Below are 13858 nucleotides of genomic sequence, written 5' to 3'. Positions count from 1 at the left end.
TGGTGGCCCTTTCAGTCAGGACTGGGTGTAGGATAAGAATTTGAATTTAATATAATTTTATTACAATTTTATTTAGTAAAGAGGAGAATGAGTCTGTGTTTATCTTTCTAGTAAATAGCAGATGTGGGGTGCGTAAGAGAAGAAGAATCCAGTTTAGAGTTTAAAAGTGTAAGCGCTCAAAACATCAGTGAAGACAAGATACATAAATGTTTCTTATTTTAATTACAAAAGGTACTCAAAGTGCAGCAAATGTTTCAGCTGAGAATGTTTACATAAAATAAGCATTTTTTTGGAGAGTGAGCACTTTTAAAATGTATTTTATTCAATTAAATAATCTCACATATCACAAGGCAATTCATTTACAATGTGATTCACAAGTGGTGAGGGAAATGTTGCACTTGAGCCATTCAACACAACAGTCATAAAAATAACTTTATTCATTACATTGGTATCTGTTGACATAGAACAAACTAAATGTTACTGGTTGACATTTAACACATACAACTTTCCTTGCTGATAAATCACAAAATCAAGTACAGTAAAACGCATAACCATAAAGAAAAGTAGGAAATCTGAGGTTGACATTCAGATGAGTCACAACGACCCAGAAGCTCAGTCATACATAAAGAAAGTACATTGCTCAAGTTAACCACCAAGCTTTTAATTCTAATGGAGGCTTTTTGGAACAACTTCTCTGGATACAGAGCCCCTTCCCTCGCTTCTCTCCCAGGTTATCTTTTTGATTCCCCCCCCCCTCAATTGGTGTCACATTGATGGTTCAGTCAATTGATGGTTTAGTAACGATTACATGATGCAGTCTCCTTCAACTCATGGTACCCCTGGTGGTTTGGCTCTGTAAGGAGACAGAGAGGGCAGTTAGGAGTGGGAACTAATTGTATCTGCTCTCTTGCTGTAGTTCCTAAAAAAAAAGCCGCTTTTAGAATTATAGGCTTTCCAGTCCTGAGGAAAAACTCTCTAACATGTAATACTTATTTATATTAGGCCTACTGGCATAGTAGTACATGTATAAGAAAACCATTTGTGGACAGTTAATGTTTGTGGAACGCATTTTTGTATCACAGTGTAGATGGAAAAGTTTGAATCAAAACTGCCATCTCAAGTGAAGTCCATTACTACTATTGCCTCCTCATCCAATATTCAGTAAGAGTAGAGTGGCTATTCAATGAAAACTGCTTTCACCACCGTCCATTATTTAATTTGAACATGATCTGCAGTCTCGCAGAGAGAGCTCCCTCACTTTATAATTTTCTGAACATCCCAAACAATATAGGTGAACAATCCCACAAGCAGAATACGTTTGAGAGTGTAGATAAGAGTTTCAGTACCCAGACTCATATTCTCCTCCACCAGAGGCCTGGAATCGGTGCAGTTGACCGCGTTTCCCCGGGCCGCTCCTAAAATGGTCATGATATCCACCAGGTTGAGCTTCCCTTCCTCCTGCAGCTCCTCCACTTCCTCCTCCAGCTCCTGTGCTGCCTCGGCCCTCTCCTCGATTTCCTCTGCCGTCAGCATCCCTGCGCCCTTCACGCCATTCCCCTTCCCGATCTGCGGGGATGCCAGCGAGCATACGGCCCTCAGCCTGCCATAAGACTGCAGATGCGCCACGTTAGCTCGCAAAAACAGCAGAAGAACGTTGAGGTCGTTGAGCGGGCAGCCCAGCTTGCGACCGCTGTTAAGTCCCAATGCGGGTAGAACCTCGTAGACCGACAATAGAGTCGTATCCCAACAGAAGAGGCGGACCAAGCTGAACAGCACGATAGGTACCAGAAGGACGTAGATAGCGCCGTTAGCCACGCTAATAACCTGGAACACCAGTTGGCCGGTCATTTTGCACTGGACCAGTTCTGGGACCCAGTTTTGGTCGCGCAGCAAGCCGGTGCGGACAAAGCAGCTAAACTCATCCTGGAGAAAGGCGGATAGGTGGAAGTAGACGAGGTAGAGGCAGGCGGCAGACATGAAGGTGAGCAAGAGGAAGCCGCGCAGAAAGAGCATGCTGACCAGGAAGTAGGAGCCGTGTTTGCTCTGCATGTACCTCTCCAACAGGGGATACTCGAAGTAACGCTTCCGCTTGGCCCTGAAAAGAGACCATGGAAGAGATGGGGTTAGAGGACAGTTGGCTCAAACACACTCATGTTATTGGCTCTGATGTTTGGTAATGGAGGTTGTGTGAGGATCTAAAGCATTTATCATAGTATTCAAGATTTAAATAGTCAGTCACATAACTGTAGTTGAAGCCTAAATAGGGTCTTGTTTTCAGTTTCCATTTCAGATACTTTTAGCTGTAATTAGCTTACTGGACCTTTTGTTTTTTTCCCTAGCACCACACAGCGGATTCAAATAGGTGGAGATTCACACAAAGAAAAAAAACATGATGGATCAGAGGGAAAAAAATGAAGAAAATGAGTAATTGAATGAAATGTCCAGTAGATATATTTTCATTTTGCATTTGAAGGAGTTTAAGCTGTTGCAGTGCTTGAGGTAGTCCAGGAGACAGTACAAAACAGACCTACAGTATGTAAATAGTGCCTTCGGAAAGTATTCAGACACCTTGACTTTTTCCACATTTTATTACGTTATAGCCTTATTCTAAAATGTATTAAACGTTTTTTCCCTCAATCTACACACATTACCCATTTTTTTTTAAATAAAGGAACTGTAATATCACATTTACATAAGTATTCAGAGGCTTACACAGTACTTTGTTGAAGCGCCTTTTACAGAGATTACAGCCTTGAGTCTTCTTGGGTATGATGCTACAAGCTGGACACACCTGTATTTGGTGAGTTTCTCCCATTCTTCTCTGTAGATCGTCTTAAGCTCTGTCAGGTTGGATGGGGAGCGTTGCTGCACAACTATTTTCACGTCGCTCCAGAGATGTTTGATCGGGTTCAAGTCCGGGCTCTGGCTGGGCCACTCAAGAACATTCACAGACTTGTCCCAAAGCCACTCCTGGGTTGTCTTGGCTGTGTGCTTAGGGTCATTGTCCTGTTGGAAGGTGAACCTTCACCCCAGTTTAAGGTCCTGAGCACTCTGAAGCATGTTTTCATTTCGGATCTCTCTGTACTTTGCTCCGTTCATCTTTGCCTCGATCCTGACAAGTCTCCCAGTCCCTGCTGCTGAAAGATATCCCCACAGCATGATGTTGCCACCACCATGCTTCACCGTAGAGATGGTGCCAGGAATGGTGCCAGTTTTCCTCCAGATGTGACACTTCCTCCACATTTCCACCAGATTCCACCAGATTCCACCAAAAGTTCAATCTTGGTTTCATCAGACCAGAGAATCTTGTTTCTCATGGTGGAGTGCTGCAGAGATGGTTGTCCTTCTGGAAGGTTCTCTCATCTCCACAGAGTAACTCTAGAGCTCTGTCAGAGTGACCATCGGGTTCTTGGTCCCCTCCTTGACTGAGACCCTTCTCCCCCGATTGCTCAGTTTGGCCGGGCGGCCAGTTCTAGGAAGAATCTTGGTGGTTCCAAATTTCTTCCAATTGAGAATGATGGAGGCCACTGTGTTCTTGGTGACCTTCAATGTTGCAGAAATGTTTTGGTACCCTTCTACAGATCTGTGACTCGACACAATCCTGTCTCGGAGCTCTATGGACAATTCCTTAGAACTCATGGCTTGTTTTTTGCTCTGACATGCAGTGTCAACTGTGGGACCTTATATAGACAGGTGTGTACCTTTCCAAATCATGTCCAATCAATAGAATTTACCACATGTGGACTCCAATCAAGTTGCAGAAATATCTCAAGGATGATCAATGGAAACAGGATGCACCGGAGCTCAATTTCGAGTCTCATAGCAAAGTCTGAATACTTATGTAAATACAGTATTTGTTTTTAATTGTTAATAGATTTGCAAAAATGTCTAAAAACCTGTTTTTGTTTGTCATTGTGGGGTATTGTTGGTAGGTTGATGAGAGAAAAAATAATAATTTCATCCATTTTAGAATAAGGCTGCAATGTAACAAAATGTAGAAAAAGTCAAGGGGTCTGAATACTTTCCGAAGGGCCTGTAAGTAATGGAAAATGTACCAAATCTTGTACGGAAAAAAGGGATGTGGAACGTATTGAGTTTGAAATGAGTTTGAAAAGGAACAGGGATTCGATTTATTTTGAATTGGAATACAAATAAACAGACTTGAAGTTGATCGATATCATAAATATTGAGGATTTGAAGGAGATGAAAGAGTGGAGAGGAACTGGCACGACTGTCGGAGTGTGTTGCCATTCTCACAAAACACTTGAAGAATTCAAATGTTATTGAGGTTGCTTATTTAAGTACTATATTGCAATATGACATGACTGGATAGTTGTAGTATACATTCAAAATGATGTTATGATCATTGTAATTGGATATACGGAACATTGTTTCTTTAAAAAAATGATGTACGTTTACGTAGGACAATGTATTTGCTTGAAGCAATTGTCTCAGGTATTTTTTTTGACCTCTCCTCAACATGGTCTGCCTCAACCAATCTGTCTGGATCTATCTCTGCCACAATCTTTGCCACACCCACTCTCACCTCTCAAGCTCGGCCTGGAAGGTGAAGGGGTTCTGGGTGTTCTGGCGCATCTCCAGGATGCTCTGAGCCAATCGCACGGAGCGGTTGTAGGATTTGTCCAGCTCGTCAATGATGAAGAGCAGGTCGGAGCCCAACGACGGCATGACCAGGAAACGCCAGATGAGGGCAGGCAGGTACATCATCATGGCCATAGCCAACAGAGAGTACGGGAACATCTGAGAGGGAGGGAGGGAGAGAGGAAAGAAAGAAGGAAGGAAGGTGATGAAGAATGAAGAGGAAGGGAGGGGACGGAGCGGTAGGGAGAAAGAGAAGAGAACAGAAAAAAATTGTGAGAGAGTGAAAGTATAAGAGAAAAGAAGAGAACGAGAGAGTGATTTTACATTCTACATTTTACATTTTTAATCAGAAAGATGAATGACTTTTAATGGATGCTCCTCATTGTGACATTAAGGAAGCAAGAGGCACTTTTCATTCGAAAGTAATGACGATTACTGTACAAACAAATGATACAAATACAGCGCTCCATATCTCTCTCCATATCTACGCACAATCTTGCCTAATTTCCCATGTTGAACACCTAAAACTCCATAAATGTGTACTGTACAACTGAGAAACACACACACAGGCACTCCGCACAAGCTTGTGACACAGCTCCTTACCCTCATCTGAACACTGTCCACCAAATACATCAAAATACACAAATGGACACAGCACACGGTTAACTCCATCATTATAACCATGAGCATGAGATTCATGTCTTACTTAGACAGCCCAGTATTTATATAACTACTTATTACATATTTATAGAACCCATCTAAAATGACACGTCTGAGCTTTGAAATGAATTGCTACTGCCCTCAGTAACAGAAACCTCAGGTCTTGTCACAGTGTTTTTATTGTGTTACTTTTTATTATTTTAAACTTTAGTTTATTTGGTAAATATTTTTGAACTGCACTGTTGGTTAAGGGCCTGTAAGTAAGCATTTCACTGTAAGGTCTACACTTGTTGTATTCGGTGCATGTGACAAATAAAGTTTGATTTGATTTTAATAATGTTATGTCTGGAGAAATCTTTAACCGTCCCTTTTAATAAGATATATATATTATTTTCTTTCTTTTCTATTTCACCTTTATTTTATTTAACCAGGTAGGCCAGTTGAGAACTGGCTCCAGGTCATCTACAAGTCTTTGCTAGGTAAAGCTCCGCCTTATCTCAGCTCACTGGTCACCATAGCACCACTCACCCATAGCATGCGCTCCAGCAGGTATATTTCACTAGTCATCCCCAAAGCCAACACCTCCTTTGGCCGCATTTCCTTCCAGTTCTCTGCTGCCAATGACTGGAACGAATTGCAAAAATCAAAACATATCTCCCTCACTAACTTTAAGCGTCAGCTGTCAGAGCAGCTTGCCGATCGCTGCAGCTGCACACAGCCCATCTGTAAATAGCCCATCCAACCAACTACCTACCTCATCCCCATATTTGTTTTTGTTTTTCTGCTCTTTTGCACAACAGTATTTCCTGCACATCTGCACAAGTGTCACTCCAGTGTAAATTGCTAAATTGTAATTACTTCGCCACTATTGGCCTATGTAGTATTGCCTTACCTTCTTACTTCATTTGCTCACACTGTATACATATTTTTCTATTGTGTTATTGACTGTACGTTTGTTTATCCCATGTGACAGAGTTACTGTGTTGTTGTTTTTGCTTTATCTTGGCCAGGTCGCAGTTTTAAATGAGAACTTGTTCTCAACTGGCCTACCTGGTTAAATAAAGGTTACATTAATTTAATTTAAAAATCAAGCTGTCCACTCAGGAAAAAAACTTCAAACTGTAACCAGTGCCTGCAACCTGGATGAGGTTGTCAGTCAACCTACCAGGGTAGTTACAAACAGCACAGGAATTCAATCATGAACATGTATTGATCACATCTTTACTAATGCTGCAAATGTTTGCTTTAAAGCAGTATCCAAATACATAGGATGTAGTGATCACAATATAATAGCCATATCTAGGAAAACCAAAGTTCCAAAGGCTGGGCCTAATATAGTGCATAAGAGGTCATACAATACGTTTTGTAGTGATTCATATGTTGATGAAGTAAAGAATATTTGCTGGTCTGTGGTGTGTAATGAGGAGCAACCAGATGCTGCACTTGACTCATTTATGAAACTACTTATACCAGTTACTAAGAAGCACGCACCCATTAAGAAAATGATTGTAAAAACTGTTAAATCCCCTTGGATTGAAGATGAATTGAAAAATTGTGTGGTTGAGAGAGATAAGGCAAAAGGTATGGCAATTAAGAAATCATGTGAATCAGCTAAATAAAAATAAAAATAAACTACACTATGAAGCAAAGAAAAATTATATAAAGAATGATAGTAAAAAGCTTTGGGGCAACTTAAATGACATTTTGGGAAAAATAGCCAACTCGGCTCCTTCATTCATTAAATCAGATAGCTCATTCATCAATAAACGCTGACACTACACATCCAAGTATATCGGACCAAATTATGAAAGACCAAAATTATACTTTTGAATTTCGTGAAGTCAGTGTGGAAGAGGTAAAACGATTATTGTTGTCTATCAGCAAAGACAAGCCACCGGGGTCTGACAATCTGGAAGGAAAATTACTGAGGATAATAGCAGAATATATTTCCACTCCTATTTGCCACATCTTCAATTTAAGCCTACTAGAGAGCATGTGACCTCAGGCCTGGAAGGAAGCTAAAGTCATTCCGCTACCCAAGAATAGTAAAGCCCCCTTTAATGGCTCAATTAGCCGACCAATAAGCCTGTTACCAACCCTTAGTAAACTTCTGAAAAAAATGGTGTTTGACCAGATATTTCACAGTAAACAAATTGACAACAGACTTTCAGCATGCTTACAGGTAAGGACACTCAACAAGCACAGCACTTACACAAATGACTGATGATTGGCTGAGAGAAATTGATAAAATGATTGTGGGGGCTGTCTTGTTAGACTTCAGTGCAGCTATTGACATTATCAATCATAGTCTGCTGCTGGAAAAACGTATGTGTTATGGCTTTACACCCCCTGCTATCATGAGGATAAAGAGTTACTTGTCTAACGGAACACATAGGGTGTTCTTTAATGGAAGCCTCTCAAATATAGTCCAGTTAGAATCAGGAATTCACTAGGGAAGCTGTTTAGGCCCCTTGCTTTTTTCAATTTGAGTAAAGCCAGAGTGTCTATGTCTGTGGATGACTCAACACTATACACATCAGCTACTACAGCGACTGAAACACTCAACAGAGAGCTGCAGTTAGTTTCAGAGTGGGTGGCAAGGAATAAGTTATCCCTAAATATTTCTAAAACTAAAAGCATTGTATTTAGAACAAAACACTCACTAAACCCTAAACCTCAACTAAATCTTGTAATAAATATTGTGGAAATTGAGCGAGTTGAGATGACTACTTATAATACTTATTTTCCACCATAATTTGCAAATAAATTCATTACAAATCCTACAATGTGATTTTCTGGATTTTTTTTCTCATTTTGTCTGTCATAGTTGAAGTGTACTTATGATGAAAATTACAGGCATCTCTCATCTTTTTAAGAGGGAGAACTTGCACAATTGGTGGCTGACTAAATACTTTTTTTGCCCCACTGTATGTGGTAGTGGTGGAGTAGGGGCCTGAGGGCACACAGTGTGTTGTGAAATTTGTGAATGTATTGTAATGTTTTTAAAATTGTATAAACAGCCTTAATTTGCTGGACCCCAGGAAGAGTAGCTGCTGCTTTGGCAGCAGCTAATGGGGATCCATAATAAATACAAATACAAATACAGCCTACATCGTTGTCACCCTATTAGCTAAAGTAACACCATAATCAACATAGCTAATAGAACGTTAGTAAACCCGCTACAATCATACAGTAACGTTACAGTGTACAGTCAGTAAGCAGTTTAGCACTTACACAGGTGGGCCCCAGTGGCAATAAATTAGTAAAACCAAAAGCTTACCTTGACTTGGAAGAGTTCCAGTGTTGTGTTGGATACTCATAGCCAGCTACCTATATCCCTCTGTTTGAGCAGGGTGTTTGAGTAAGCTAAAATAGGTAGCTGCATTTGCTAGCTAAGTAAGTGAGAGAAAAAAATGGCAATCTCTTTGTCTATATATATTGCTTCTCCTTCATTTTGGAAGGAATTCATTTGTTAAAAACTGTTCAACTATTGTCTTTCTCTCTCTTTGAGTCAACTACTCACCACATGTTATGCACTGCATTGCTAGCTAGCTGTAGCTTATGCTCTCAGTTCTAAAATAATTCTCTGATCCTTTGATTGGGTGGACAACATGTCAGTTCATGCTGCAAGAGCTGATAGGTTGGAGGACATCCTCCAGAAGTTGTAATTACTGTGTAAGTCTATGGAAAGGGGTGAGAACCATGAGCCTCCTAGGTTTTGTATTGATGTCAAAGTACCCAGAGGAGGACGGAAGCTAGCTGTCCTCTGGCTACACCATGGTGCTACCCTACAGGGTGCTGTTGAGGCTACTGTAGATCTTTATTGCAAAACAGTGTGTTTTAATCAGTTATTTGGTGACGTGAATATATTTTGTATTGTTTTATCTAAAAAGGAAAACTTTTTAAATGTGTTACAACTTTTATTTTTATGAAATTCACTGAGGAGGATGGGCCTCCCTTTCCTCCTCTGTGGAGCCTCCACTGATCCACTTACATTACACTGTTGTCATGGCAAAGACAGAAACAATGTTTTTATGGTCTTCATCACCTGACAAAGAGCAAACATTTACAGAAGTTGCATTACCTTCCTGTGCCACAGTGGAACTGACAGCGTTTTAGCAACATGTCATCTTATAAACATCTGTTCATATACACCCCAAGGAAGAATATTATACCTCTTTTTTTACCACTTAAATATGGTCATTTTCATACTTTCATAGAATGTTTGGGAATGATGTATACTAAGGCATTTGTGATATTCCTATAGCAATATAGAGTGGGAAAGCGTCCATGCGTTTGGACAATTAGATCATTAGAAAGCATTCGCCAAAAGCCACAAAATACACCTGAATGCATTTCTCCTATATGTAAATACCACGGCAGTCCTCTTACATTTGTGAACTTTACAGCGCTATTGATCAAACAACCATGGACAGGTATGCTCTCTCTCCCTCAGTTGCCTATGCACATCAACAACAAAAAGATAAACAACTAATGTTGGCTAGTACGAGATGAGCATAAATCTAACAAGGGAACAGTAGATCAACCCTCTCAAACTTTTTCAGCTCGTAGTTGGCCGTCAAAATTGCACTGATAAACGATGGGGAATAGTAGCCGGTTCGCCCTTCTGCAGCTTGCCTGCCAATGCATGCTTGTCCCAACCCACGTTTTAATAACTGAATTGGAACTTGCCTGCCTCCTCACCCATTTGATCGATGCCAAGTACATTTGATTGACAACTCAGAGATATGTGCAGTCATTTAAGTTCAGCATAGTTAGGTAACAAAGTGATTCATATTTATTGCTAGCAAACCAAATGACACCGCTCACCCACTCACCTAATAATATCATCCCAGAAGTGTTAGGCTCTGTGTTTTTATCTGACTAAATAAATAGCTACATAAATAGACAAGCTAGCCTATTAGCCACATTATGACTGACATTGCCCTTGCTAGGTTGATTGTATTGACATTCCCAGCCTTAGTTACATTTGTCTGTTTTTGTCCTAAATATTGACTCATTGAAACTGAATCCCGAATGGCTGGAGGCAGCAAACAATGCACCAGGCCAGCTGTGATTTACAACCTGATAGCAATATTTGTTGGACTACCAAGAAATGTATTGGTGAATTATATTGATAATACATTGAACTGTATACATCTATATACATCTGTCAACAATGCCTTATTCTACGTCATGAAATGTTGAGAGAAATATAACCTGATTTTAAAATGTCTTATAAAGTTGGTTTAGTAGCATAAACTGGGAATTTGATATTTATGACTGATACTATGATCGTTTGTTTCATTTTATTATATATTTTTTATTTTATTTAACCTTTATTTAACTAGGCAAGTCAGATAAAGCACAAATTCTTATTTACAATGACCCCGGCCAAACCCGGACGACGCTGGGCCAATTGTGCGCAGCCCGATGAGCATATCTGCATATTCATATCTGCAAAGTAGTTCAAACGCTGTCAGCTCCACTTTAAGGTGTGTGTCTCTCGTTCCATCATGACAGAACAGAGCCTTACCTTGTGCACCCAGAGGGATCGCTCCTCAAAGTTTCCATCTGTGTCAAACTCATGGTGCATCAGGGAGTCCCAGCAGTATGTGTCCACGTAGGCTGCCTGCTTGGCTGTAAAGTTATTGGGGGGGAAACAGCTGATCTGTGGGCCTAGAGGAAAAACATTAACTATTTTGTAAAGGTATCAAGATGACATAAAGATGCATGCATGTGCACACAAAACATACTTGCATGCATAGGCATAAACACACGAGAGAGAGAGAGAGAGAGAGAGAGAGAGAGAGAGAGAGAGTGAGAGAGAGAGAGAGAGAGAGAGAGAGAGAGACTTGAATGTGCAATTGTCCCTTTTCCAGAAGCAGAAATGTAAAAAAATCCAAATCATATGTTTCTAAATGGAAAACTGGGTTTTAAAACAGGGTGGTATTACTCTCCTAATGTGTGGGTGTTTTTCAGGACCGAGCCCAGCCCGCTCCACCATACAGATGGTTGAACCACAGAGACAGGGGTCCACACCCTTCCCTTCACTACAGCAGTGCTGGGAGGGCAGGGTAGGGCGACGGGCGTGCCCCTTGCACTTCAGAGGAAACCCTGAGTTAAACGCAGGACGCCTATTTTTATAGACAGCCTCCACATCTCCACATTCGTGAGAGTCTCCTAACGCAACCATAAACTCTCATATTGAGAGTTTTCTCACGCAACCATAAATTTACTGACAGGACATGCAGAAGGCTTATGTTGCACCCATACTGTTAGTATGTTATTATGTCATTACTGTTCATGGACACATGTAACACAATGTAGATGTGAAAGTGTGTGTGTGTGTGTGTGTGTGTGTGTGTGTGTGTGTGTGTGTGTGTGCGTGCGTGCGTGCGTGCGTGCGTGCGTGCGTGCGTGCGTGCGTGCGTGCGTGCGTGCGTGCGTGCGTGCGTGCGTGCGTGCGCGTGTCTTTTAGTAAATTGAGATCGCTGGGGACATACTGTATATGAAATGGACTATTTAACAAGACCGTCGGGTTACAAGGTAACACAGACAGCAACAAAGCATGTTCCTTCTACCACAGACAGTTTGACAAAGAACCCCTATTGCCATCCCTATCTTGCTTGTTACACATTGTACAACAAGGGCTCCTTCTCACCCAGCTATTTGTAGCTGTGGCAGAAATCTTGTCTGCAGCCGCAGGTGCACACAACACACAACCAACACCACACACAACACAGACACCAACCAGACAATCAACGAAAGATAAAGCAGAAAACAAACCAGATAAGAAGGGCCAAGATCCATCAACTGTTCCTAGACTGTTTTCCGTTTTGCAACATCTTCCAGGTAATTAACATGTCCTATCATTTGACTTCGATAGAGAGCTGCAAAACCAGCAGGTTGCCTGTAATTACCGAGCAATGCGGCGTCGGCGAACGCTGCTCTCAATCATCCCCCTTCCTATAAGCATCTGTAGCGGCTGATTATAGGCCAGCTCCGTAGGAAGACGATCGTTAGCTCAATGTCAATGAAACAAGGAAATAAGCTTGTCTGTACGTAGCCTGTTATGGCTGCCGGTACCACACACATGGTTGTGTATTAGTGTTATTGCTGCAGTTGACCAGGGTTGGGGTCCAGTACATGTCAACTCAAATCAGGAAACAAATGTAAATGCTATGAATACATGTAAAGACTTCATTGAAAATAATAGGATACTTCTGCAATTCATGAGAGCCGTTAGAATGAACGTTTTGAATAGTTAATCGAATAGCCTAAACACAGGTTCTCAGCCCCACACAGTAAAGGGAAAAGACTAGAGAGAGAAATGTGAGGTAAAGGAAAAGATAATGAGGCAGATGACACAATGATACATGGGACAAAAGAGGCGTGAGAAAAGAGAAAATAACACAGAAAAGGGAAAGATAGGCAAAAAGAGAGGAAAGAAAATGAATATCTCATAATGGGCCAAATGTGCAGCAAAACAAGGGGAGGGAGAGAGAGAGAGAGACAGACTGACCGATGGAGATTTCTCGAGCGAAGGCCATGGACACTAGCAGTAAGGGCAGCCCCACGGACACAAACTTGATGACCCTGTCAAGTGGCAGCTCCAGCTCCAGGTGACCGATGCGGTTGCCCCCAGCGCCGTCGCGTAGCAGGGCGTCTGACAGCATGGCCTGGGCAGCCGCATTAGCGATGGACATCTTGGGGCCTAGAAAGGGACAGGAAAATTTTGAATTTAACCAACATCACCAACCTGAGTCCACTGAGACTTGATAGCACTAAGCCCTATAGTGCATGAAGAGTTTTTAGACTGGGCAGGATCTAATCCCAACTGACAACCAAGAGTTAGTTAGGGAAAATAGATGTCCTACCCTGTAGAGTATTAGAATGTACTTTGGATTCAGTTGTGTTAATTCTTTTCTTTAATTATTGATACATATTTCAGATTGCCCATGTAATGTTATTAAACACCTGGAATTATAGTTTTGATGTCCAATTTGACAAACTAAACTGGTATTCTATGTGTGACGGAATCATAACTGTATGCAAAACTATGGCTAAGGATGAGAAGAGAAAAATGGTATCAGATATTTCTCTTCGGTTGACAATACTGCGTCATCATAAGGTAAATACCAAACATACATCAGTCATTTAAACCATTGATATAAATACCACTTATTCTACACACCTCTAGCTCCCTAAATGTCAATAGCCTTTAAATCATGATAATAAAAAAGCCTCCACGTTACCTTCAATCTGCTTGCTCTTTCCAGTGACCGGTGACTGCAGGGTGGAAATCCAGAAATTAAATGCAGTGAGACAACTGAACCAAACGGACCTCTGAAGACCAGAGCTGTGTTGGCGAGGCCCTTAAGTAGTCTAGGAGGGCCCGGCTAAATGAGAGGCTGGGACTGGGCTGGACTGGGCCTGGCTCCTGGGTCTATGGGTCTAATTACAAGGGACCACTGTTGCTGTATGCTGGAGCCCAGATGGCAGTGGGGAGCGGGGTGACGGTGTGTGTGTGTGTGTGTGTGTGTGTGTGTGTGTGTGTGTGTGTGTGTGTGTGTGTGTGTGTGGACTTACGTGT

General features: G+C 41.4%; 1 protein-coding gene across 1 annotated transcript in view; it reads right to left on the bottom strand.

Annotated features, from left to right (window-relative positions):
- Positions 1-859: 859 nt before the first annotated feature.
- The window catches only part of LOC115136017 (uncharacterized), a 133541-nt gene continuing 120542 nt past the window's right edge, over positions 860-13858 (bottom strand). Inside the window, exons 13-17 of the mRNA XM_029671342.2 lie at positions 13521-13624; positions 12788-12979; positions 10799-10941; positions 4547-4761; positions 860-2095 (exon numbers count right to left, since the gene is read on the bottom strand). Of these exons, the coding sequence (XP_029527202.2) occupies positions 1255-2095; positions 4547-4761; positions 10799-10941; positions 12788-12979; positions 13521-13624 (1495 nt within the window). The 3' untranslated portion in view covers positions 860-1254. The remainder of the gene's footprint in view (positions 2096-4546; positions 4762-10798; positions 10942-12787; positions 12980-13520; positions 13625-13858) is intronic.

This window comes from Oncorhynchus nerka, linkage group LG10 (assembly GCF_034236695.1).
Source record: "Oncorhynchus nerka isolate Pitt River linkage group LG10, Oner_Uvic_2.0, whole genome shotgun sequence".
NCBI lineage: Eukaryota > Metazoa > Chordata > Actinopteri > Salmoniformes > Salmonidae > Oncorhynchus > Oncorhynchus nerka.
Note: the sequence above shows the minus strand (reverse complement) of the source record. Positions and strands in the feature narration are given on the sequence as shown.